Source organism: Fundulus heteroclitus, chromosome 15 (genome assembly GCF_011125445.2).
Source record: "Fundulus heteroclitus isolate FHET01 chromosome 15, MU-UCD_Fhet_4.1, whole genome shotgun sequence".
NCBI lineage: Eukaryota > Metazoa > Chordata > Actinopteri > Cyprinodontiformes > Fundulidae > Fundulus > Fundulus heteroclitus.
This window is the reverse complement of record NC_046375.1, coordinates 19,307,918-19,334,499: the sequence shown is the minus strand read 5'-3', so window position 1 is coordinate 19,334,499 and position 26,582 is coordinate 19,307,918. Positions and strand designations below refer to the sequence as shown.

The 26,582-nt window shown below is 40.6% G+C and overlaps 1 protein-coding gene across 1 annotated transcript in view; it reads right to left on the bottom strand.

The window, feature by feature from the left end:
• Nucleotides 1-26,582, bottom strand: part of LOC105929095 (kelch-like protein 29) — a 202,255-nt gene that overhangs the window by 87,168 nt on the left and 88,505 nt on the right. The window contains exon 8 of the mRNA XM_036147621.1: nt 6,545-6,743. Coding sequence (XP_036003514.1) covers nt 6,545-6,743 — 199 coding nt within the window. The remainder of the gene's footprint in view (nt 1-6,544; nt 6,744-26,582) is intronic.

The following is a 26,582-nucleotide window of genomic DNA, read 5'->3' as shown; positions in this document are numbered from 1 at the left end:
CAACCTAACACCCATCTTTGTGGTGTATGAAAGCCCTCTGAGAAAATCCCCACATGCACTCAACTCAAAAAAGGCCGGGATCTGCACCCAGAGCGTTTTGCTGCAGAAACTGTTTAAAAACCATTAACCTTCCTTTGAGAAACATATCAAGCCCCCCCGTTCCCCCCTCCTCTCCTTACTCCAGGCTCTGCACGATGATCACCTGCTCATTTCTTAAGTCTGACATTACTACCACAATGCCACTGAGAAAGAAAACATATTCTGTTCTAAAAGAATAATTTTGCATGGATTGACAACATTAACCAGTTTTCTATGTTAAGCAGAGAGACCTAAGCCTGACAATAGATCTGTCATGCCCTTCGTGTGCAGACTCTCCTCATTCTCTCATCATTCAAGCGTTACTAGTCCCTTATGTCACGGGGAGCCACCTGTGCCCCTTCGTCAGCTTCCTTAGCCTTTCCAAATCCTTGACTGGCTTAATTCCAAACACAATAGAGTGCATGTTTCAAATATTACATGTTTAAAGATATTATCCTCCCACACAAGTTACCTACTTTGTCCAAGATGGCTTTTCCTCTCAACGTTCCCATTAATGATATGGAACCCAGTGAAACAATGCTCCCTAAAAAACCCACTATTAAATAGCAGGAGTAACCATATAAGGGTAAGTGTTCAAAGTCTGGTTACATCCTCTACATCTTCACAGTATATACATTATAGATGAAGACCATGTTTTCTAAATGAAACAGTGATCAATGTTCAATTTCATTCTTTAGATTAGAAAATTGGAGCGTATGGAGAATATTACTCAGTAGAAAGCGAGAAGTTAATCCAATATATGTCTTAGGAAGCCATTAGCATCCACAGCCCATTGGCTCCCCCAACTGAGAATAAATAAATAAAATAAACACTTCTCCATTTTGCAGGGCAAATAATCCAGTGCACAGAACAATGCCTTGGACACGTATTCATACCTCTTGAGCTTTTTCTGAATTGGTCCCATTACAACCACAAACCTTAATGCAATTTAATAGGTGCTTATGAAACAGAACAAACTACCGTATTTTTCAGACCATAAGACACACCGTGAATTTACATGTCTATGTGTGTCTTTGTCCACATATAAGACGCACAGGATTATAATTATCACTCCGCCCCTCCGGTAGGGTGACCAGATGTCCCCGATATCCGGGAACAGACCCTGTTTTGGATGACCTGTCCCTGGCAAGAGCTGTCCCTGGAAATGTCCTCGATTTCAGTCTATCATGATGGAGTAAAAAAGTTGATGACAACAAGAGGTATTTATCCGGACCTGTAGAAGAGTTTTGCCAAACGCACTTTCCCTGCCTCCCGTCGGTGTTGCAGTTCAGACAACACAAACCAACCCCCAGGCAGAGATTCTGCGCTCAACAAAACCAGAGACCTCCCCAGTTTTCATTAGAGAAATCAAATCTGGTCCCCTTACACAGCTCTGTCCTGAGAGGGAGAGCTATCCATCACTGCCGGGAGGACAGAGTAGTTGGACGACACTGCCTTGGTTCTAACATAAGGCCAAAATAAACAGGACGTTCATATTGAATTAACTTACTAGGTTTATTGTTGCTAGCGCGTACTCCGGGCTGCCTTGCATTAATGCACTTCTAGTTTCAACATTACAGTCCAGCAGTCTTGTAGAACATCCATTGAGCAGAGCGGCTTTGTTGCTTACCAAAGTCGTACTTACAGATTTTAACAGATTTTTGAGTGCACTGTACCACATAAAGTCAGTCAGTAAGCACAACGGTAATCAATTATAAGGTGCACCGGATTATAAGGCGTACCATCAATTTTTGAGAAAATTTAAGGATTTTAAGTGCACCTTATAGTCCAAAAAATACAGTAAACTAAAGCGGCACATGACTGAAGTGAAAGAAAGGGGATACGTGGTTTTTCCAAATTAAAAAGGGGCATGCATTGGTATTCACGCCCTTTACGCTGATCCTCCTCCATAAAAGTTCTACAAGTAAATGGAGCAAAACTGAGCATGTAAAGATGCCATTTAATATGTATATTCTGTGACGGCTAAGATGTTTGTTAGAGAACATTAGTGAAACAAATAGCATCATCAAGATCAAGGAACACAGCAGACATGTCAGGGATAAAGCTGCTGATGGTTTAAACCGGAGGTTGGCAGTAAAACAAAATCCTAACCACCTCAAGAAGCATAACTTGATCCATTATCTGAAAAATGTAAAGTATAACATAATTGCGAACGTACCAAGACAGGACAAGCCACCGTCTTTAATCAGAAAAGTGCATAACAAAAGGGGCAGCTGGTAACTCTGGAGGAGCTGCAGAGATGCAGAGTTTAGATGGGACAAGTATTTGTTGTGCAGTACACAAACATGGCCTTTAAGAGCGAGTGGCAAGAAAACAGCCACTGTAGCCATTACCAAAAGTCACGTAGAGGACACAGCAAACCTGGATGATGGTGCGCCGGTCAGATGTCATCAGCATTTGTCCCAGCTCTTGCCGCAATCACAGCATTTTGTTGCTGTGATTGCAACAAAATGAGGTTCTACAAGGTACTGACCACACTTTAAAATTCCATAGAATTCAAGAGGTGTGAATACTTATAGTACCTTTTTTTTCTCTCTCTTTACCACTACTGCTTCAATTTTGTTTGGCCTCAAATGCAGATACCCCACTATCCAATGCCAGAGAGATACCTGAATTTCAAGCATAACTCTACATCAGTTTTGCTCTGAATTACGGGAGATGTTAATTAAAATCTTGTCCCATAGGGTTCGCCTGGATTTCTGGGCTGAAAAGCGTCCAAGCAAATCAAATTCATCCCAACTATGAAGAATGTCAGTGTGAGGCCCTTAGAAACATGCCCATGCACCACATCACACACACACACCACACACACACACACACACACACACACACACACACACACACACACACAACACACACGGATGTCTTAATGCAGCCACGTATGCACGAACCCACTAGTTCACAGATTGACTGCGCTCAGCAAGAAGTGCTTCACGGATAGCAGTTTTCTTTCTTTTTCCGCCTGACAGACTTATCAAACCAAGCTCAGGTGGTGCCCCATCTGCTTGCGTTCATTTAAAATCCACACACAAACACACAGACACACAGTCACTTACTGCTTTCACAAGACGACACATGCTCAAGGAATAAACTCAATCAAATACCTGCCCTTCAAATTTCATTCCTGATCTCCTGGGCTTTTCGCCTCCCTCCCTCCCTCCCTTTGCCTCCTTACTGACCACACTGTGACCTCTCCTCCTGTTCTCCTGTGTCCTTTCACTTTCACATCCTCCGTGAGTCAGCAACACTACCCAGTAACCGCAGACTCTCCTTCCAGTCTTTAATTTGTCTTTCTCACCATCGCTACGTCCATCAATCCCGGCCACCGGGGCCATTCTGAAGAGAGCCTGCCGTGTCCAAGTGAACAGATGGTTGGGAGACCTGTGCATGCAGACATAAAGCCATATAGGGTGTAGTGGGGAAAAAAAACACATTTGCCCTCCAACAGATTTGAATCTGCTTTTGCTTTTCGTCACACGTTTCGGATTGTAAAACAAATCCTATCGTGCAACAATAACCTGAGTAAATAAAAAACGGTTTTAAAACGAGCAGACTATTAAAGCCAACCTGGCCCTATGTAAACTATTTGCCCCCTAAACCTAATTACTTATCCCACCCTTGGAAACAACTGGCTTCAAGCTTTTGCAATAAAATGTAATGAGTCTTACATTTCTATGGAGGAATTAGGACTCCCTCTTCTTTGCAGAATTGTTTAAATTAAGGCACACAGGAGGATCTTTGACCATGAACAGCCTGTTGAAGGTCATGCGGAAGCATCCCAATTGGATTTAAATCCAGGCTTTGACTAGGCCACAAGGAAACTTTCATTTTGGGTGGGTTTTCTGGGATGCCTTGCATCAATGCCCTCTTGCATAACCCGATGCGCTTGAACTTAAGGTCAAAAACAGATGTTCTACATCAGGATTTTCATGATTCCATCATTTAAAAGTTTACGAGTTTGAGACTCCAGCAAACACGTAAGGTATTTACAATGGAAAGTCAAACACTTTCTCACGGCCCTGTTTTCGAGCTCAGGCAGAGTCGATGCTTTGCTCTACAAGCTCACGCACAACTACAGCACAATGAAGGCAAATTGCATTTACTTCTATTCCCACAGTACATACAAAAGCCTCAACTTTATAAAACCGACACGCGTACACGGACGAAAGCCCAGGGAGTCGGTCACGATAACAACTTTAGCTTTGAATGAGTTTGAAACTTTATTGGGGGGGAAACTTGTGTTTTATATCTTAATCAATAAGCCATTGGCATTAAAAACATTATGAATCTATTCATCCAAGTAGCATTTATACGCTGAAATAATTCTGTTGTAGAAGCCACGAGCGACTGTGAATCACTGCACACTTCAGCCTGCATAATGGGGATGTAGACCACATAAGATATGCACATACAAAACACTTTAAAACGGGCCTTGACAGAAAACGCTTCAAGAAACTGCTGAGAACAAAGAAACCACTGAATCGTGGATGAGTAATGACGATGACGATGAACACCCAAAATTCAACAAACGTCTCCTCTCCAGAGGCCGGTGATTCTTTACGAAGCCTCACGAGACTGCATTAAAGACAATTAAAAGATGCAGAAATGACCGGCCTAATGCGTTTTCCTAAATGTTTGTTTACTGGCAAATAAACCCACCGGCTGGACAACAACGCTCGCTGGTGAACCAACCTCTCTGTAAAGTGCCATTTGTTAGGCAATTATCCCTATTCTGCCAAGCAGAAAATAACTTGAGCTGAACGGTAAGGTGTGCTGGCACGAAACTCATAATACCACGCAGACACTATAATTAGGCAGCCATTTACAGTGGAAAGAATGAGGTCCTGGACGACCCCATGGGAGAAAAATCCCCCCCAAAAAATCTACAAATCTTTTGGTAACGAGTAATTTGCCAAGTGCCATTCAATTTTCTTGAATTATTCGCTGATTTTAACAACGTAAACAGAGACGGCATTCAAACTTCACAGGGATGGTGAAAAGCAAACGTTTGGGCGGTTGTCATTAGAAAAGCCTGGGAGTGTCCACCTAATGTTTAAAAGTTATTAGATGTGTTATAGTAGCAGTGGTGTACTAAAATATCCCCCCCCCCCCTTGGACTCTAACATATTTTAATGGAGTGATGGACCAACACAAAGGCGAAGGAGTATGATACATTTTCTTTTAGTTAATTTGCATTTGAATTCCGCTCCCTTTATCCTCCACCTGCGAGTGATTTAATCTCAGCATGAATACAGCTTCATCGTGAAGACATCGGGGGCTTTTTTGAGACATTTGTGAACTAGATAAAAAAAAAAATACATCAGAAAGTTGTGGAGAGGGTTAAAACAGCTTTAAGCTATGATACCATATCCCCAGCTTCAAACATTTTACGGAGCACTATTCGGCCCCTCATCTAAAAACAAAAACAGAACTTCACCGCTGCAACCCAAGACCCCCATCGGGACGGCAAGGAAAAAAAGCCATAAGATGGCCATTATTCCGTTCGCCACAAGCGATTTAAGGGACGCAGCAAGCAGAAGGAAGAGAAGGGGGTTCTGGTCAGATGAGAATAAAACTGCTCTAGTTGGACTACATGCTGAAAACCCTAACACTGAATGCACCATCACCATGGTGGCAGCAGCATTGTGCCCTAGGGACAAGGTGGCAAGACTTGAAAACTGATGCTCTCAATCCAATCCGACTGAGCTCGAGCCTCCGTTGCCAAGAAGAAATCGCAAAAAAAAGTCCGTCTTTAGATGTGCAAATCTGGGGGAGGCGAACCCGAAATGATCTGAAGCAGTGGCTGCAGGAAAAGATGGCTCTACAAAGTATTTATTTGGAGGAGACAATTGCACGTGACGCACTTTGCATTTTTATTTGTAAGAAAATGTGAACGCCTTCTCCCATCACTGCACAATTGTGTTGGTCTAGCATACCCCCAACCCCCATTTTTTTTTTTAAAGCAATACAATACACTAAAAAGTTGTGATTATTACACGAGACAATGTTTTAAAAAAAATCCAATGGGCATAAGCACTTTGCAAGGTACTCTATCTCCCAAAGATCACTAAAGGACACCCATCAGTTTTCTTGGCTGTAGTTGTCGTCCGTTCGACATGGGAAACAAAAATCCTTCCTGAAATTTGGAAATACGACCCGATGTCGACGTGCACATTCGAGCGTCAACATCATGGGCTTGGAAAATATTGCTTTCCATTTGCGACCTAAAATCAATACGCCACACTGACAGGTCAGCGTCTCCTTGTGGAGGGCCTGACCCCTCTGCCACAGGGAAGCTGTAAAACATGAATAGCGGACGTGCGTCTGTGGGCACCGACTCGCCGGTGACGTTTCATCAATCAGTTTCAATGTGAAGCGGATCATGCGCCTCGCACCAAGGCCAGGCCCAAAGGCAACGCGGGGGCCGGCTGGTCTGCGCGCGTACCTGCGGAGAGTCTCGGCCGGGTCCTGGGGGTCTGCATCTCCTGCCGCGCGTGGGGCAACATGTGGTAACGTTTGGCTTCGTTGACCAGGTCCCGACACGCCTCCGACGATTTGATCAGCTCCTCGTTGTCCACTACGTTGAGCAGGTAGGACGGGTGGATGAAGGGGAGACGGACCACCGCCAAGAGCTGGGACAAATGCTGAGGGGGCAGATAAGAGAAGATGTTTCATGCATGTTTCATAGAACTCAATAGAGGTTGTAATTTAACACACACACACAAAATCCTTTTTATAATACCATACAAAAGAAAAAGCCATCAAGTCTGATAAAATTCTGCTCTATTAGGGAGTTGAAACTTGGCAGCAGCCAGGCCATTAGTTTAGTCACTGTCTGTGGCAGACCCTCAAAGCTGCAGTTCATTACACAGCTCCGTCTCCCGTTTCAGTTCGAACACGTGTGTTGGACAAACTGTTCAAACATGGGAGGAAAAATGAGAAAATACAGCCTGAAATCCAAACCCTTTTATCCTTCAAATTTCCCATCAGAAGCACAGCAGAAAAAGAAAAAAAAAAAAACCCAACTAAAACAACTTGGGAGGGCTTGCTTTTAATTTAGTGTCTAAAGGGAATACATGCAGGGAAAGAGACGCTGAAGTGACATTTAAAAAAAAAGAAAAAACTTTTCAGCACAGTCACACTTTCATATTACAAATTTAGTTTCACATGGAGCGCTCAAACGAAGCGGCGGGGGGTATCTTACTTCCAACTTATGCTGGCAATTTTTTTTTTCCCCCCCTCGTTTCCAAATTAAATCTTCCATCAGATGGAAAAATTGCTCTCTCTGCGGTTGAAATTAAAACCCAGTTCCCAGTGATCATGACCCATTCAAGCCAAAACACAGAAGCGGCATCAGGAAGAGTTTTCAGGAAGAAAAGAAAAATCACTTGACTAATTTTTTTGGCATTTAACTGGTTTGTTTGGATTCCAGTAGAGAGAAACTGGTTCATGAAGAATACGACTTCACAAAAACATGGCATGACTTCCCACTCTTTACAGCCAGAACATTTATAATGTGACGTTGCAAAAAAGCACTCTTTAATTTTTTTTATTTTTTTACATATTTTAGCTTATTACAACAGACTTCAACATAATGTGATATACCATGGGTGGGCTTTCAAACATTTTCCGTACATGGGCCGAAATTGTCAAGTCAAAATAACTTTTTTTAAAATAACCAAAAAGTTTAGTTAGTTTTTTTTTTTTTTTTACCTGTTCTACAAAATATAATTATTTTAAATAAATTAGTCAGATTTTCTGTAGGAAAGGAATGTGTAAATCTTTGTAGACCCGAAGGTCATTTGTCATGATGAATCATCATCCAGCTTGAAAATAAATTTGAATAATTTAATCAGAAAAATACTAGATTATTATGGATTTAGCAATAAAAGAACACGGTTTGGGTCAGTATGCCTTTGAAAACCCTTGCTGTATTTCAGCCAGTTTTAATAAATGCATTCAATGCAGATATTAGTAAGAGTAAAAGTCACAGATAGATGTGGTCCTATTAAAAAAAAAAAAAGAATTAAATTAAACAAAAAAGTTTCCATCTGCATCAGCCACCTTTGCTGGTGGACCAAATCTTTCTTGAAATGCAGTTGAAATCAGTACAGGGGCCACAACTGGGCCCCTGGGCTGCACTTTTGACATGCATGTAATAGACCAACACATAATTATGAAACAGAAGGACAAATACACATGGTTTTTATTTGTATTTAAAATGAATGCAATTACACCTGCAAGTCTTTTGGGACACGTCTCCATCAGCCTTGCAAAGCTACGGACTGGAAGTTCTGCCCATTGTTTGCAAAAAAAAAATGTGATGGTTTTAAGTTACACACAGGGGAAACTATTTCCTTTTAAATAGCTTCTATTTTGGAGAATCTGAGTGAAGAGGGGCAATTAGGTGACACTTTTCAGATTTTCAATGGAACAAAAAAAATATTTCAAGACTTTCCTTTTTTTTGACTCAATAATTATGCACTACTTTGTGTTAGACTATCATAAAATTCCAACACAATATACAGAATAAATCCAATATGCCATTAAAAAAAAGGGGTGGGGGGTTTTCAAGGAGTGTGAATACTTCAACAAGGCACTTTATGTCTGCACTGTCTTAGGTTCTGCATATGTATTTATGTTCGGGTGTTTAAGCAGAAGCAGGATAGAGTGTTGCTAAGGCAGCCTCGTTTACAGCTATAGCAGAAGAGAGCCCCCCCCCCCCCCCCCTCCCTCGCTCTGTGTGTGCAAGTGTATACGTGTCCCCGTGGGAGCCGGCAGTAAAAGCTGTAAACAAGCTTGGACAAAGCGACAGGGAGCTGGGTGGAGGCTGACCCCTCTGACCCCTCGGCTCAGAACGAAGTGACCGGGCCGAGCGGGGAGGGCGACAAAACAACAGACTCCGAGAAACATCATTCGGGGGGACAACAAATAATAAGCTGACATTCTGCCTGGGCTGCTCTCGCTCCCACCTGAGGTCGTTTTTACTCTGCCGTGTGTCCCATTTGTTTTCTAGCAATCTCGCCGGCTCATCTGACCAAACAGAGGCGACAAAACAAGGCCTGAGAGGCAAAGAGGAGAGCAAAATGAAAGAAAGGAGGTGGGAGGATAAGGAGGGAAAAAATAGGAAGAGTGGCGGCTTAAGAATAAAAAAAAAAAAAACTACACGCTTAAGCAATTTGAAGAGAGGACAAGAAGAGAGGATTTGATGTTTCCACAGGAATCAGAGCTCTATGCTGATGACATTTCCTGTCCACGAGCACGCTTGCAGCCAAATGCTGTCCTGCATCTGGGACTGTCTGCTTTCCCTCACCCTCGAATGCACACAGCACGCTTTATTAAACAAACAACTCAATAGCCACATAAACACTCGCACTCGCTAGGAGCACAAAAAAAAAAAAAAAAAAACGAGGAAGCCAAGGAGGATGCAGCCAATGCAAGCTCTGTCGATTTCTGAGAAACTCCTGTCTGGAGACTTCTGGGGTCCAGATTAGCCAGTAGTTTCAATTAAAGAGCGTGGTGGGGGATTTGCCCAGTAGTTACTCGTTCATGGCGCATTTAAATGGGGGGGATTTAGGCTTCAGGCTTACTCGTGTGAACTTCTGTGCAAACTAGTTTTCTCCACGTCCACTACAAGCTCACTCACCTGTTTTTTATTCAGAAAAACGAAAAAAAAAAGTGACTTTAAAAACTTTTAGAAAACACAATTTAATGTTATTCTCCCAACTGAAAGCACTAAATGTCCTTCTAGCTAGTTTAGCTCCTTAGATTGTGTGCGTACGTCCGATGGAGACATAAAGTAGGTCCCCCGGTGACTGCTCCGACCCTAGGAGCAAAATTAAAGTCGCGTATGGGCCAGTTTGAGCCGGCTGGCAAAACAGAAATAAATGAGCTCAAACGCCATAGGGTGCATCTAGAGATTCAACCAACATAATATGCTGCTATTTCAACCATGCACAACCACCATAAAGTTTACTTTTCACAGAAAAGTAATGGAGCAAGCTTTTTGAATCACTCAAACCCCTCATCAAGCCAGGAAGAAAAAAAAAAAAGGATTTGAACTTTAAACAGATTACAAAACCCGGGAATATTACTGTATGATTCAGCTTTAACTATATTTTACTAGCAGTTTTTTTTTCTGCTACCACAACTTTACATGATAAACTGACAATGTATGAGCCAAAACAGGAAAATTAATCTTTTTAACGTAATTTGACTTTCAAATGAAAGTGTTTTAACGAACATCAGAAGATGATCCCATTCACTTCTCTATAGGACCATAATGGACAAATCAGAGCAGGTCTAATGATGGGGATTACTTGTTTAAACCTCTCTAGCGGATAAAAGTTGAGCTATTTTACAGTTTGTGATTATTTTCATTTTTTTATTTTTTACAATCAAGCCCAGCGAAGATTGCTTGACATCAGGTTTCTCTGTTAATTTGACCTTCCTCCTGCTCTGCCTCGACACGACATTTTTACAGGAAATAAAGCCTGGCTGTCCAGTCTATTTTGAATCACATTTTCAAATTTCCAGAAAGCTTCCCCTGACCAAAAAAAATGCGAATAAATAGAACTAAAGAAATAAAGCGTAGAGCTCACCTAAATGACTTGCGTGTTTATTAGGAAGGAAAGCGTTAATCCGGATAGCGCGCCCTGCTTCAATTCTGTTTACCAACCTTTGCTCAGCATTGTGTTCCTCAGCAATATGGCACCTTTATATCCACGTTTATTTTTCTTGTGAAGGGAGAATGGCCGGATTAATTTCAGTGAATTAATCTCAGCAGTGCAGGCCTTTCTGTGCACAGTTTGCCAGCTCCTTTCCTCCCCCCCCGCAACACGTTACAAACGCATGAATGTTAGGTTAATTGGTTATTCTTAATTGACCGAAGGAGTGTGTTCGTGCATGTATGGCTGGTTGTCTTCTGTGTCTTTGTGTTGGCCCTGTGCTAGACAAGCAATCTGTTTTTGGGTAAGCCCCATCGCCCACCTGATGACAGCTGGGATAGGTCCCACGTCATGTGATATGGCAAAGCGGGTATGGAAAACACACGAGTGAGAACATTTGTTGTTTGAATTTACTGTGCAAAAATGTTAGGCCTAGTTTTCACTTAAATAATGCCACAATGGCATAAAATGTTGCCTGTTTGAGCACACTGATGCAGTACTTTATTACCTTATGAGGTTACATAAGGTTTAGATTAACATGTTTATGCACAACATCAAATGTGTGTCTCAAAAAGTGTTCACAGTCCTTTTTCGTGTCTTGCTAGGTCCCCATCACAAACCCTAATGTGATTTTTCAGGATTTTATGTGCTAGACCAACACATAGTAGGTATCACATAACTATGAAGAGGAAGAAAACACATGGATAGGTTTCAAAGTTGTTGTTTTGTTATCTTACAATCTGAACAGGGTCATGACTCGTGAGCATTTGTCTCAGCCAGTACGTTTCACCTCCTGCTGCGATTCTAGCAGCAGGTCTTTTTCTGGGTATGACTCTACCAGCTTCTTCTAGGGACTGAAATGTTTGCCCATAGTTCTTTGCGGAATTACTCAAACCCATTCTTTGAGCAGAAATGTAATGAAATATAGCTCTGAACTTTGGGCCAATCTAATCCAAAAACAAGTTTTTTTAAGTCATTCCTTTTGTAGCTCCGGCTGTATGCTTGGGGTCATAATCTGCCCCAAGTCTTTTGCAGAAGGTTTGCTTTCAGCATCTTCCAATATTTGGTTCTATCCGGTTTTTCTCTCAACTCTGACCACCTTAATCTGACCTAATCTGTATAATCTTATTGAATTTGACTTTGGAAAGTGCCTTGAGATGACATGTTTCATGAACTGGCGCTATATAAATAAAATTGAATTGAAAAATTGAACTTGACTGTCCCTTTTGATCAACACATCATGATGATGTCAACACTATGTTTTAGGATGCATTTCCTTGTGAGTTAGCTTGTCAGTCTGCTGTGTTTCTTCCCTTATGTTCTCTAACAAAACCTCCAAGGCCTTCACAGAGCTGCTGTTTCGGGTATTAATGTAAATTTGTTTATACTGAAAACCCATCAGTCATTTTTAATCATCTCCCAATTATCTGCTATTTTGTTCGTGCGGAGCACATAAAATCTCTGTATGGTACATTAAAGTTTGTGGTTGCAGCAAGATAAAATGTAAAAAAAAGTTTAAGGATTGTTAACCATTTAACAAAACATTATTGTTGGTTAGACAAACCTGACCCCAACGGCAAGCAAACTAATGGAAGCACAAACTAGCCAAATCCCTTCTGCATCAGTAATGAGATACATACAGCTCACTGTTGTGCCAACAGTAACTTGACTAATTATGCCCGTCCTTTCAAAGACGTCTGCTTTTCTTAATGCCTGTACTCTGTTCACAGAATTTAATAAATTCTCAGTCACCAGGAGCTTCGTTTGCCAAGAGAAAGAATATCTGAACGGCAAAAAACGGGGTTTGTTTTCAAAAACGGCTTCCTTACAGCAATACAGAAAACTGTAAAAACCACACACCCACACACAGCCCCACTAGTTCTCAACAGTGCACATTTTGTTTTCTTTTAACTGTGGAAAACTATATATATAAAAAAAAAAACCCAGCATCCCACTAAACCGTCTGCAAGCCTGAGCTCCTTACTAACCCACATCTGTTACAGCCTCTTTTCGCTTGCCAAATATCATTTAACGGCAGTAAAACTACCTCACAGAGCATCTGGTCTGTGCAAAAAGCCAAAGACTGTTGGTGCCACATACAAGAAAACATCCGCCCATTGAACACACCTCGCATGAAGACAAGGAGACAAAAAGCAGCGAGAGAGAGAGAGAGAGAGAGAGAGAGAGAGAGAGAGAGATGGTTCCATCCAGTCTTCAGTACGGTTATAGTTTATTGCAACTTTGACAAGATATTATTTGCAAAGAAACAATTTGTAGTAGCTCGGTCTGAAAGCTGATTTGTTTGGTTGGACCTTTTATGCGACCTAAACACTCTCAGGCTAACCTCTGATCAATCAAAAACAAGATTACGAATCCTGCCAGAAGTCAAAGTGCACTCAGTCGCTTTTCAGAACTTAAATTCAAGACGTTTAATTTTAATTTCCCACTTTGTCCCCTCATTTTTATAGGAATAAATTAAACCGGAACGGACAATTGCTCTCCGTCGCTAATTCCAGCTAGCCAATGATAACGCCCACTACCTTTTCACTTCACCCTTCTCTATCCACCTCTCTCCCTGCTCCGCGCTCTTCCTCCCACACACACACACACACACACATCCCGGCATGCAAATAAGAGACGGTTCCACACTTCTTAATATTCAAATACAATCTGCCAGACCTAGAAGAAGAAGAAGATATAAAAAAATAAGAGGAGTTCTGCTTTATGTCAGTCATTGAACTCCCAAAGAAAAATAAATAAATCATGTTTTCTCGAGGGTTCTTATCTTTTAGAATATATGTGTATTTGCAGTATTTGGTGAAATCGTTCCACTATTTCTTAGACTACAACAACCTAAGGTAGAGGAATTCATGTTCTATGGAAATCAATGTCAGAATCGCATATTTTCCAAGCTCTTTTGTCAAAAAAAAAGAAACACTGACTTGGGAAGACAAAGATGTTTCCATCGGCTTCAGATGTTTTTCACATGTTGAAGTCATTAGCAAATATTTATTATAGTATAAAATGATGAGCTGATGTCACATCATGTTAAGGATGATGAAACGCTCAAAGCTTGGGTGAAACCGGGGTTTGCTGACCTGCTAGCTATGAGTTGAAAATGATTACATGTTATAAGTGTAGCAGTTTTTGCGACAACCTAAACTGTTTCAGCTGATGGCTTGCTGTGTGCAGTTTAGGAAAACATCATTCTTAAACTGACAAGCATGTCCGCTCATACAGGAATACGATGTAACAGCAGAAGTTTCTCAGAATATCAGGTGTGTCTGTGTGAGAATTTAATACAAGTTTGTTAATATTGTGAGAATACTGGTATGACAAGATAAATACATTTTTTCTAACCTTCTCATAGACTGGAAATCTTTGACATGGAGTGGAAAAAGTGTTACTTTTTTTATTTTATTCATGAGGATATTTAAGCAATTGATATGGTTTTGCGCTATACTGGAGTTAAAGGTTTTCAGTTCAAAGAGTAAGACTGTTCTGATCTGATCCTAGGAATCGGCTTTGGGTCCTGACCCTAAGTTGGTTTAAATCTTATCTTGAGCAACGACATCAGTGCGTTAAAATTAATGCCGTCAAATCTGGGATCCAAAAATGTAATGTGGGTGTACCACAGGGGTCTATTTTGGGCCCATTACTTTTCTGTTTGTACATAAATGATATCCCAAACATCTGCAAAGATGCCATCTGTCAAATGTATGCAGATGATACAATAATTTATGTGGCAGCAGACACACCTGAAAAGGCCTCTGATCTTTTAAATAGACAGTTGTGCATCTTATCAGAGTGGCTCCAAAATAACTGCTTAACTCTGAATTACACCAAGACTGTCTCCATGTGTTTCTCCCTTAAGAAAATTACAAACAATGAACTCAAAATAATTATTGATCAACATGAAATAAAGCCGGCTGGTGAATTTAAGTATCTGGGGGTAGTTTTAGATTCAAAATTGAAATTTGATGCCCATATTAAGAAAATGATGAAAACTATAAAGACAAATATAAACTGCTTTCGAATGATTCGACCATGTGTATCAAATCAAGCTGCACAAGTATTTTTACATGCAATGATTTTATCCCATATATCTTATTGTTCCATCGTTTGGGCCCAAGCCACAAAGTCTGTTTTAAAACCTTTACTCTCACTTTACAAACAAGCACTAAAAATATTCGATCAAAAACCGGTGAAGTGGCATCACTGCAAAATTATTAAAAAAATACAACATGATGACATTTGAAAATTTTATAAATTTCTCATTTTTAAAATCTATTTTTAAATGGTCTTGCCCCTGAAATAATCTGTAAATTTGTTTTAAAGTATGCAAATGAAGGAATCAGGACAAGAGCTGGAGCTAGTGGGAACTGCAGGATTAAAAGATGTCGGACATCTATGGGTCAGTCCGCCTTCTCAGTGAAAGCATCACATTTATGGAACTCTTTGCCTCTGGAGCTCAAGTGACAGACTGATGTTCGACTTTTCTCCACAAGATTGAAAAAATGGCTCAAAGACAATCAAAAGTGTGAACACTAAACTGGCTTGTACTGTATTGTTTGTTTTAACTTCTCTTGTTTTTTATGCATTTGTGTGTCTTTACTAACCTTCCTCCCCCTTAATGCTTACACTTTTTTAAAAGCCTAACCAGGGACGAAGGCTGCAAATTAGCCCATGGCTACAAGCCTTATGTACTTGGACATCGGCCACCTGTTTGGTTGCAATGTTTAATTGTACTGTCCCTGTCAAATAAATAAATAAATAAAAATAAAAAATCAAGGCTTTTTAAAATGATTGATTTTAGAGTAATTCAACTCCTGAAACCTGTTGTTGGTGCATTGCGTGTGACTGTAGCCGGTGCACCTCCACTTTAACAACTGAAAGCTTGTTCTTGCGTTCAACGCCTAGTGTCACTGTATTGTTAGCTGTACACATTGTCATCTGGCATTCCCAACAATCTGATTTTCTTTTTCTTCTTTATAATGACAGTGATGGTGAATTGTTAATGCTTCCCCACTCTGTCTGAATCAAGCGACCTGCATTGCCCCCTTTATTTGGATTATATAGCTCAGATAACCCCGGCTAAACCAGGAGAGCAGCGCAAAGAGCAGCTGAAACACTAGACATCAATTTTACAACGTTCAAAGCAAAGCACTTGCTTCCCGACACAGCAACATTTTACACAATTAACATAAAACATGTTTAATTGTGTTACATGTGTATTTATCAATCGGTCATCTGATAGCTAAGAATAGACAAGCTAATGTAAACTGGCCAGTTCTGCTCTGCATTAAAACATCGTCAGTCGGAGCAAGAGGATTTATTAAATACTGTAGCTGTATGTATAGAGTCTGGAATACAGTATGTTCCAAAACAAATAATGAAATAATGTGTTTTAGGGGGATATGTCAAAATATGACAGTAATTCCTGGACCTAGCTAAGCTGCGATCAAGCCGCATATTAAGGCTGAGGAGGAAAATCTGTAGATCAGATCATAATCTGTGGGTGCTACGAACATTGCACATGAAAGACTGCGGTGTCCTGAACATCACTGGAGATTGGATTAAATGCTACACAATACTAACGAAGACCAACTAATCAATGGTAATTAATAAAATATGCATTGTATCAGCTAACATCTACCTTTAAAAAGGACAAAAAATCTTTATATTGACATCCCCACTGCATGTGGGGTTCTCATTAGAACATTACATCTCTGAAAGACTTCCCATTTGCTGTTCAACGTGTGAAACTTTTCTGCAACAGACCTTCAAGAATTGCCTCGCTGTCCTTAATGAGCCAATTAATTTTCCAGTGTGGACCATTTTTAAAACTTTGAAGCAAGAATAACATCTTTCACAGTTCTTTCCCCCACTGTCAAGGCTACAAGCCGTACTAAAAGCTGACCGTTCACCACATGACAAAACACAGCTAAAAGATACGCAAAAGTCACGGCGTTCATAATCTGAATATATAATCTGAAACTATGATAGCAACTATAGCCGAATACAGCGTCTCCGGGAAGCATGGAAAGTGCACACAGCGGATGCATTTCTTAGAAAAAGTGTGCCTAAAAAGCTTTCGACGGTTATTTGCGCCGTTTGTGTGTGTGTGTGTGTGTGTGTGTGTGTGTGTAAATTAGAGTGGCCAGTGAGGGATTTAGTCTCTCACAGGCCTGGGAAGAGGTGACAAGCCTCCGGATCAGTTTCTCTCTATCTCCGACCAGCTCTTCAGCAAGCCCTGAGAGCGTGTCCCCCAGTGTTGTAGTCAAGTCACTATGCCTCGAGTCCGAGTCCAGGTTCGAGTCTCCAGTGTTCAAGTCCGAGTCAAGTCCAAGTCATTAAAAAAAATCCGAGTCAAGTCCGAGTCAAGTCCACTACTCATCCGAGTCAAGTCCGAGTCGAGTCACTATTGATCCAAGTCGAGTCCTTATTGATCAAGTCGAGTCCAAGTTCCGCACTAAAGTAAGCATAGCCTACATGTTTTTAAACTAAAAAAAAAAAAAAATCCACACTCCACCACATTGCACTAATAGATATTAAAATCATACACCAAATAATATTCTAATGACATATTAAATTATAGCCTAATGATATAAAAAAAGTCGAGTCTTTTTCTCAATTTCCGAGTCAGAATGATCTGAATGTAGGAGTCCGAGTCCAAGTTCGAGTCATCAGTTCTCAAGTCCAAGTCAAGTCACGAGTCTCTAAATTTAGCTAATGACTCGGACTCGAGTTCGAGTCTCGGACTCGAGTACTACAACACTGGCGTCCCCCCCACCAGATACACGCTGCCACCTGTCATTTTCACTTCGTCAACCGTTCATCCCGCCAATTCCTGCGTAGTTTCGAGCACAAGAGACGTACAAACGATACAAACCTAAGCGGTTAGAATGCCAAGTGCAAGAAAAATAATCCAAATTGACACAATCTGTCACATTTCTAATGAATAGAATTCAATATTTTTTCAACACTTTGAACACATGGAGGGAATCCGCAGGAGACTGACAGCATATGGTGGTACTTCTTTTAGCTTGTCGGCCCACTCGTATGCTCGCCTTGTCTTCCATCCTCCCTGGACAGGAGGCATTTATGAGGATCCTTATGCACATCCACTTATATTATGATGCGAAATCTAACGTGTGACTGGCTTTAAATCTCTAATGGGCTCTAAATTACACACACTGAGCAAGAACAAAAACCCAGCAGGCCGGGATTTTCCCGTGCCAGCGGAAGAAGCATGCCTCGCGGCCATGTCCACATGCGGTTGTTGCTAAACTTGCAGGAAGCCCCACCGCCGCAGAGCCAGCCCGCGCCGTTCTCTTCCTGCTTTCCTCGCAGAGGAACAAATATTCAGGCAGGTGGACGGCGGACGTGAAAAGGTTGAGTTTGGTGAACGACAAGGATAAAGCGTCTAACAGGGAGCCTCGGCGATCTGTCAAAAGCAGCGGAGAAGCAGCCGGGGGTCCGCTAACACAGATGACAAATGTCCGCCGAGCATTTCCCATTCCGCTACTGTCAGCTAGGACTAACGCCTCTTACTGTGCGGGTGCATGTGTGATGATTCAGTGCCGTGGCAGCTTCCTATAAATGACACAAAGACTCCTATTTGCTCTGCTCTTAGCAGATAGTCGCATGCTTTAGAGTGAAAAATGGACAACCTGGGGCCTAGAAAACACGTATTATAGGAGAAATAAAACCCTACACATACCTCTTTAACTGCATGTGTGGACCCAACTGAGAGCTACATTTATTCTGACACTCAGTCCAATTAAAAAACCTCAGCTTAATGATCGTGATTATACAGTAAATGTAGATTTCTGTTGGGGGGGGGGGGGGGGAAGAAGAAACAACACACGTGACTTTATCTGTCAGTATATTATGGATGACTAAAATATGCTCTTCCAAATACATTTTTTTAAATCTAGCTGAGCCCGTTTCTGTCCTCTTGTGACTTGACGACTATGTGTGCTTATTTGCCAGAAGCATGGAAGGGAGATGGAGTGAGACGTAGTGGAGGACAGACGCTGAACGCTGCCCTGAGCAACTACTGACAGGTGCCATGTGTTCTCCTCTGAGGCCTATTTCAGCATGACTTCATTCATGGAAGAAAAAAAAAATAAAGAAAAAAAAAAAACGCTTCCTTGCCCCTGTTTTAATCCAAAACATTTTGCTGGCAAAAATGTGTCTTTTTTTTTTTCACTACAAAGTTTCTTTTGGTCGCCTGGCACGTCTAGAGTCAGTCTTTACAGTGTCATTCAAAAGTAATTCCCTGAACATTTTTTTTTACAACTTATATATATGTATATATATCGTGGTGATATATTTATTGTGATTCAAAGTTTTGCACATTTCTTAAGTGGAAGAGAAAAGGATGCATGATTGCCATTTCTTTCTACAAAACATCAGAAAAGTGGGACATATGTTTGCCTTCCACTTCCTTTTCTCTGATGCCCCTAAATAAAATAGAGCTGATTACCCTCAGAGGTCAGCCAATGGATAGACTCCATTAACCTGGCCAACCGGACAGACTTGCAGTCCGGACCAATCACAGTGCGGGAGGCAGGACTTTACGATGCGTCGGTCTTAGCGGCAGAATTACCCACAATGCAGCAGCTCATTTCTGTAACCATAACAGTCAAGATGCATTCAGAGATTTTTGTCGCTTGATGCCTTGGAAAATTAAGAAAGTGCATGCGAGTACACCGTGTATCCTCTGATTTCTTTAGACAAAGGCGGCAAAAAGTTGTTTATTGGAGAGTTTGCTCGATAACTTGACATGTTTCGTGGACTACAAAAACATAAATAAAAAAAACAGAGCGTGTTGCTTAGAGTTTTTTTGGCATCACATCCATAGTTATCCAATTGGTTCTAACCTGTTGACACTGACCCTGTTAGACCCGGCTTTGAAATCGGGCTCTACCAGCTCCTTACCAGACCAATATGCAGTATGTACGGTGTAAGTCAGTCTGGCTGGCCAGGCTAAAACTCCACCAGACATATTAGGGAGAATTTTGTAAAAAGAAAAACATCATCAATCGTCCCAAAAAGGAGAGAGTTTGGTACAAATGTAAGTGACGCTACAAGGCTGCAGTAACCCTATAGGGTTCACTGAATCATTATTAGTTATTAGTCATACATTTCACAAATCCAGGTTTAATGATGAGATGCTAGAAAAAAAAGCCATTGAACAACAAAACTTAAGTAGTAGTGTTTGCCCCAATCCATGTCGGCAGCACAGCAATCCTATAAAAGGCAGGGGCTCAGGGCTGGTGAGATCAAAAATGAAAAACGGTTGGTGTGGTGAAAAACAAAAACCTACCATCCTCCTGGTGGTGGCAGTATCACGTTTTGGCCTTGCTCTCATTAAGGACGGGAACTTGGAAGCTACTTTGAGCAAAAAGTGATGCTACGGAGTGCTGACTCAGCGCAAACCATGCATCTTTTTTTTATTTTTCCTACACAACGATGCACTTCCTTGTGTCGGTCCATTACACAAAATGAATGTAAAACACACCCCTGCTTGTGGTTTTAATGTTTAAAACGTGAAAGGATGCTCGGGGTATAAATACTTTTGAACGTCACAGCGTTTTTCCTGTTTGCTGCTCCTTCTAAATTTAGAAAGAGCACAGAACGGAGCTAATTCATTAGCTTCTGTAAATGACACCGCTCGTGCATCTCTTCTGCGTCCATAAGCGAACCCAGAGGAGATGAATACGCTGCCGCCGTGCTTGAATGACTGCATCTCAACTGGCTGCACGCGTCAGGAGCGAGAGCGCTCGAGGACATCCAAAGGACACAGATGAGAACGGACATCCGGACTTTACTGCTCTGCATCAGATCCTCTCTTGTTTAATATGCGGGTCGTACACGGGCTCGTACATAAATGCTTCCCTGGCCTGTGTAATTGCTTGGGCTTCTAACGCCCGTACAGACATGTGGGCTTTGTGCTTCAAGGAGGGGAGCAAGCACTATCCACAGGATCGATCTCTCCCGCCTTGTTGTGTCTCTTTAAAGTGATCACACAGACAGAGGTATGTGGTGGTTCACTCTACAAAAGCTCCCATCTCTTCTTTAAGCAGGGTTCCTATCAACTGTTCCATTTCAAACATCATTTTCCAAGGCTAAATTTCTAGACTTTAAAATGCAGTTTTGAAAATTTTCTGGACATTTGAGTGCCAAGTGTTTTCCCAGTCGGGTTCTATTATCTTTACGTTCCTCAAGTCATAAAATAGCACAATATTGAAGTCCCCTCCCTATTCAGTAGTTTGGTTAGGTGATATGTGGCAATCTTTTCGCACCTGGACCAAATTAAATCACATCTGTTTTAAAAGCCATGGGGCAGACGTCTTTAACCTTGAGTAGATGACCCTACATTGAGCAGATAAGGATATAAAATTATCTCATTTTCTGCTTTGTAAAAACTCAGATCCAGTTTGAATCCCTGATCGCAGAAGGTTCTGAGGCCAAATGGCCCTTTTATTTCATATAAACACAGGTCATGTAAAAAAAAGAAAATCATAGTTTCCAGAAACCATGAATGTCTCTAACTTTTAGATAATGGAAAAAAAAAGAAATGAAGTCTGGAGACTCATTTTTTCATACTTATAAAGCAAAGGAAAATGATATCAAATTTTTTAAACTGCCCCAGAGCCCCCTGTACATGGGTGATCGTTGTGACAAAACACTGATCTTGTCCAGAAGCAAATTAAACCCTCCTGCAGGGGTCCAACATGGTCATACATTTCCATTTTGAAGTCTGAGCCTAAAAGGAGAAATCACTAAATTAAAAGCCATGCTTGAGATGGCGGGGTCATTGTTGGCTCTGAAGGTAAATGGATCGTGAAACAGTGAGGGAAACTCAGTTCATATCGATGCTCAGCCTCAAAGCGTTTCCATCCCTTTAATAATTTTATACACTAACTACATAATGATAGCATCATTTGTTCTGGGAAAATGATTTTTTTTCTCTTCTTCTTCTGTTTAATGAGTGCCGATGGGGGAAGAAAGTTACTATATTACCAACTGATTGAGGTTAAAAAAAAAAAAAAAAAATAGTCCAAATAATCAGCAGCACTGCACTAAGAACTAATACCTTCAACTGCTTTAATTTGGCATGGGATCTGCAAATGTCAGCTCCGGCTGTTGTTATTTCTGATGAGTGGACAGCAGGTCCTCTTTAATGGCAAGGCTGGCCTTTTTTTTATCATGGAAATGCACCATTAACTGTCCTTTGGAGCTGTTACATTAGTTGGCCACTTTCCAAAGAGCCAATTAATCAGCCTCTTTTGTCAAGCTGAGTCACCTGGCAAGATAGGATCCTTTCTGAAATATGTTGAAGTGGGGTGTAATGGAGGTCCTATTCAAGGATTTGGCAGAGCTGCGTAGCTTATAATAAGAGCGACGTATCTGTGGTCGTCCCACAAAGGCCTGCTGGGGTGAATGAAAGAATGGAAGGGCTCTGTCAGCAACTTCATAAACACATGACACAGCTTCTTCAACTTTGTTTTTTTTTTTTTTTTGTAGTACCACCATGTTGCACAGGCGGTTCTGTTTTGCAGTCTATAAAGAACTTTATTTAAACCCAGATATATGTTAAAGCATGAAATTGAGATGCACTGATCCAATCTGTGAGTATGTCATCTTCCCCCTCGGTAAGATATGTAGCCATTTAAAAATATATACTGTAAATCGCTCTATTTTCTGTGCATGGTTTGTAAAGCTAGATTAGCACCTGTCACTGTGGCGGAAAGCTGAACAGAGAGCAGCTGAAACACCAACCATCGAACTTTATGGCATTAAAGGCAAAATGATTTATTGGTGAATCGGGAAGACAATTTTCTTCTAGGTTCTGTCTGCACCAGTAGAGCTGGAATAACACGCTAAAATTCATCACAAGCTAATTAATCAATAAGTCAAATTGAAACAGAGAGTGAACATGCTAACCCTAGCCAAATACTCAAGCGTCAACGTTCATTGACATTAACTTATGTGAGATAAAGACCGACCATAGCTAAAAGTGTTGAGGCAAATTAAAGCGTGGAAACATAAAGAGGTTCTGTGTGAACTTTGGGACAAAGCATCTATTGCTGCCAGGAAAAAAAAATTAGATACTGCAGTGTTTTTAATATCATTGGGGTGTGAGTTAAAGGGTACACATGATGCTTGTTAATACCTTCCTTCTCACATTTTAATCATTTCGTTATGGTCTATATAAAGTGGAACTGCAAAACAGCCCCTCCTTTTCCCCTCCTCTGAGGAGTGTCTGAGAGCAACTTGTTTTTGGTGTTGTGTCTCTTTAAATCTAAAGGAGACACTTCCCACACCACCCTCCTCCGGGTCGCAGAGCGTTCCCCTGCACCCCGTTCGGATGTTTTTGGAGTATCCTGGAGGACGGTGTAATGAATTGTGTGGGTTACAACCAAACATTTTCTTTAATCCACTTGTATCTTTGACATCTTTGAGCTTGGACTACAAAATTGTGGCAAAAAGAATAAAAACGGTGGATTTGCAAAATTGATAAGCTGGAAATCTATGACCTTATTTAGCAGTTCTGTGCAAATACTATGACGTAATTGTTTAAAAAAATGTAATAGTGAATAGAGAAAACTGAACGGCTCAAAAATATAACCCAAAAAGTATAGAAAGTTATCTACGTAGCACCTGGAGAGACAACATTAAACTTTTCTGCATTTCTAGAGATTCTAAATACCCAACAAAATACATTTAAGACATAAAAAGTGGATTTTAGACTATATATCCCCTTTAGGAGCTACTGAATCACAATTTTAATGTAATACTGAAGAAATCTTGTATTTTTTTTTTTCTATTGAGGTTTAAAACAGTAGAGCTGAACTGTCTATGTATTAGACCTGGAATCTAAATGTATAATACTCATCCTACAAAAAATTATTTAATACAAATATTTTAAAAATTATTGAATATATCATTTACATCATATGTACAAAAACGAAGCATATAGTCATCTACACTTATTTTATTTGACGGAAATATACTACTTAAGCATAACATTATGACCACCATCAACATTTCATAAAAAGTGTGTTCCTTGATGGCTGTTGGCTTATTTAACAAGATAAATCACCTCCTCAAAGGAATAATGGTTGAAGAAAGGTTTGTTTTGTGTTGACTTTATGGGTCTAGTGGAGTCCAGACCTCAATAGGCAAGGACTTAATTTGGCATCAAAACATTGTTAGGAATGTGGTCATAATGTCATGTCAGACATGCGTAATAATAGAAAAGCAACAATCTTGTCATCATCCTCTTTAAAAATACAGTAGATGACAAAACATAAGAGCCAAAATAAAACATGCCAAACTCTACTATTAAAACACACTGAAGTTACTGCAGTTGATTTACCCACCACTTGTTTCGACCATAAATTCTGCAGAGACTCCTCTGCTGAGAGACTCTATCACTTTCTTTTAAAGCTTTAAAGCAGCTTCTTTTTTCATTTACCCTCTCAGTCAGACTAACATTTGCAGAATGATACACGTTCAATGATATACACATGAAAAAATAAAGGACTCTTGACTTCAATTCCGATGCTTCGTGTCTCATAGCGAAACCATTTCTAACGCCCAAATGCTCTCCGTGTCTCTAAGCGATGTCCGGGCCCCATTTCCCGGTGCCATCGGTTGTTAGTGACAGCACAGTGGAAAGGGAAAATTGCATATTATTTACCCAGCGTCTTCAATATGCCACTTTTCCACTCTATAGCCTGCGGCTTACAACTCGTGGCACGCGCGCAAAAAAAACCACAAACCTACAAAGACACATTCTCGGCTGAATGCAAACAGTGCTCCCAAGGCTCAAGGCTGGCTGCCCTTTGCTACTTTCTTTTTTTTTTTTTTTTTTTTTTTTTACCCTCAGCAGTGCAGAGACATTCTGCCTTGACACGTCATTAAAAAGTGTCACAGGTTCTGGGGGAATGATTTCCGCCATGCTCCGGCTCCAAATGGACAGAAGGGGACGAGGCGAGGAAGTAAAGGAATGACGAACTGGAGCTGCACCAAGCATATAAAGTCAGGCAGACAGGCAGGCGTTTTTTTTTTTTTTTTTTTGTTTTTTTTGTGTGCGTTACATATGGCCAGGAGATTTGAGCTTGACTGAAAGCTCAATCACATTACTGCTCTCTGGGTGCCGCGACTGCATGCAGAAGTGCAAACCATCGGAAATCCGATCAGAACACAGGTGCACACACTTTGCTATTACACACACACACACAAATCTTTTCTCAGCCACCCCACCCCTCAACCCTTTTCTATCCTTCTGCCTCGCTCTGATACTTTTTTTTCCGAGACCTCTCCCGCCATCCGTTCTCTTCCTGAAGGCGGGCTGACCCTGGTGTCTCGTTTCAGGAGCCAGTGTGGAAAAGCTTCTTCTACTTCATCTGACTAGCTCGCTTGCCAGTACACCTGTCCAGTGGAGTGTGAGATGGAGAGAGTCCGGTGAGCTCAACTGGGTAAAGTTTACAGGGATTTCGTCTTAAAAGCTACTGATGTTTTCAAAGTTCATTTGTTCATTTTCATCACAGGATCCCGTGTAAAGGTTCTTCTGAAGAGTTTAACAGTAAGGGTGAAAATATCAGGCTGAGATACACATCTGGTATCAACAGCTTTTGAGTAACTATGCATTGCAAAAGGTATTCAAACTATTAAATCCTTTTTTTTAAGGTCCAACCATAGTTTGGACTTAGTTCTAAACTTTTTGGGCCATTTTAAAACATGAATGACCTGTAAGCTAAACCAGTTCTTTCCAATTCCAGGACCACTGTCCTGCATGTCTTAGATGTTTCCCTCGTTTTTCAAACATAATTTTAAAAAAAAATAGTCATTTCCAGTAACCTGCAGAACACAATCATATGCTAATAAAGTAAATTAGATATTTGAATCTACTGATTGGATTTGACTTTGTATAGTGCCTCGAGATGACATGTATAATGAATTGGCGCTATACAAATAAAACTGAATTGAGTTCAGTTCAGAGATTCCTGCAGCTACTCCAGAGTTACCATGAGCCTCCTACTTTTCAGATCAGTGCTTTGCTTGCCTGGTCTGTTTAGGTTTCATGGCTCCGTCTTGGTATTTTATTTTATTTTTTTTAGGTTTTTAGGCAGTGTTGCATAAAGTACTGAAATCTCGGAGTGAAGTAAAAGTATTGGTACCTCTCCAAAATATGACTTTGGTAAAAGTCCAAGTCAATGACTGAGATGTTACTTGAGTAAAAGTCTTAAAGTATCTGAAATGTCTTGTACTTAAGTATGAAAATTACTGTAAAAATATATGTACTCAAGTAATGTAATAAAAAGTATAAGTAAAAAGTAAAACATAGCAAATGCAGTTTGAATGACATTTTTTAAATTTTGGTAAACTTTGAAAGTTAAATTCACTTAAAATAATATAAACATCCAAGTGCAGGAGAAATTTAGACCAAGTTTAGACAGAAAATACAACCTTTTTGTAAGCTTTCAGTTTTCCTTCTTCAAGTAAGGTCAGTGCTATGCACTTTAAAATTGTATACAACCAAGTGCAGGAAAAGAGGGTGTATACTAAGAACATGGTTAAGTGATAAAGCGATAGTTAACCTACAGGAAGTGGTAAACCTGCTAATAGATACACCTGCAGGTTATCATTTAGTTAGTTAGTTAGTAAAATTAGGACTCTCTGCTATTAGATGCTTTACCTATACCACAAGGTTAATTTAACCTGCTTTACCACTGAACCAGCTTCTTATCCTGTTGGTGGTGATGAACAAGCCCAGGCAAGTCCCGACTTTGTTGC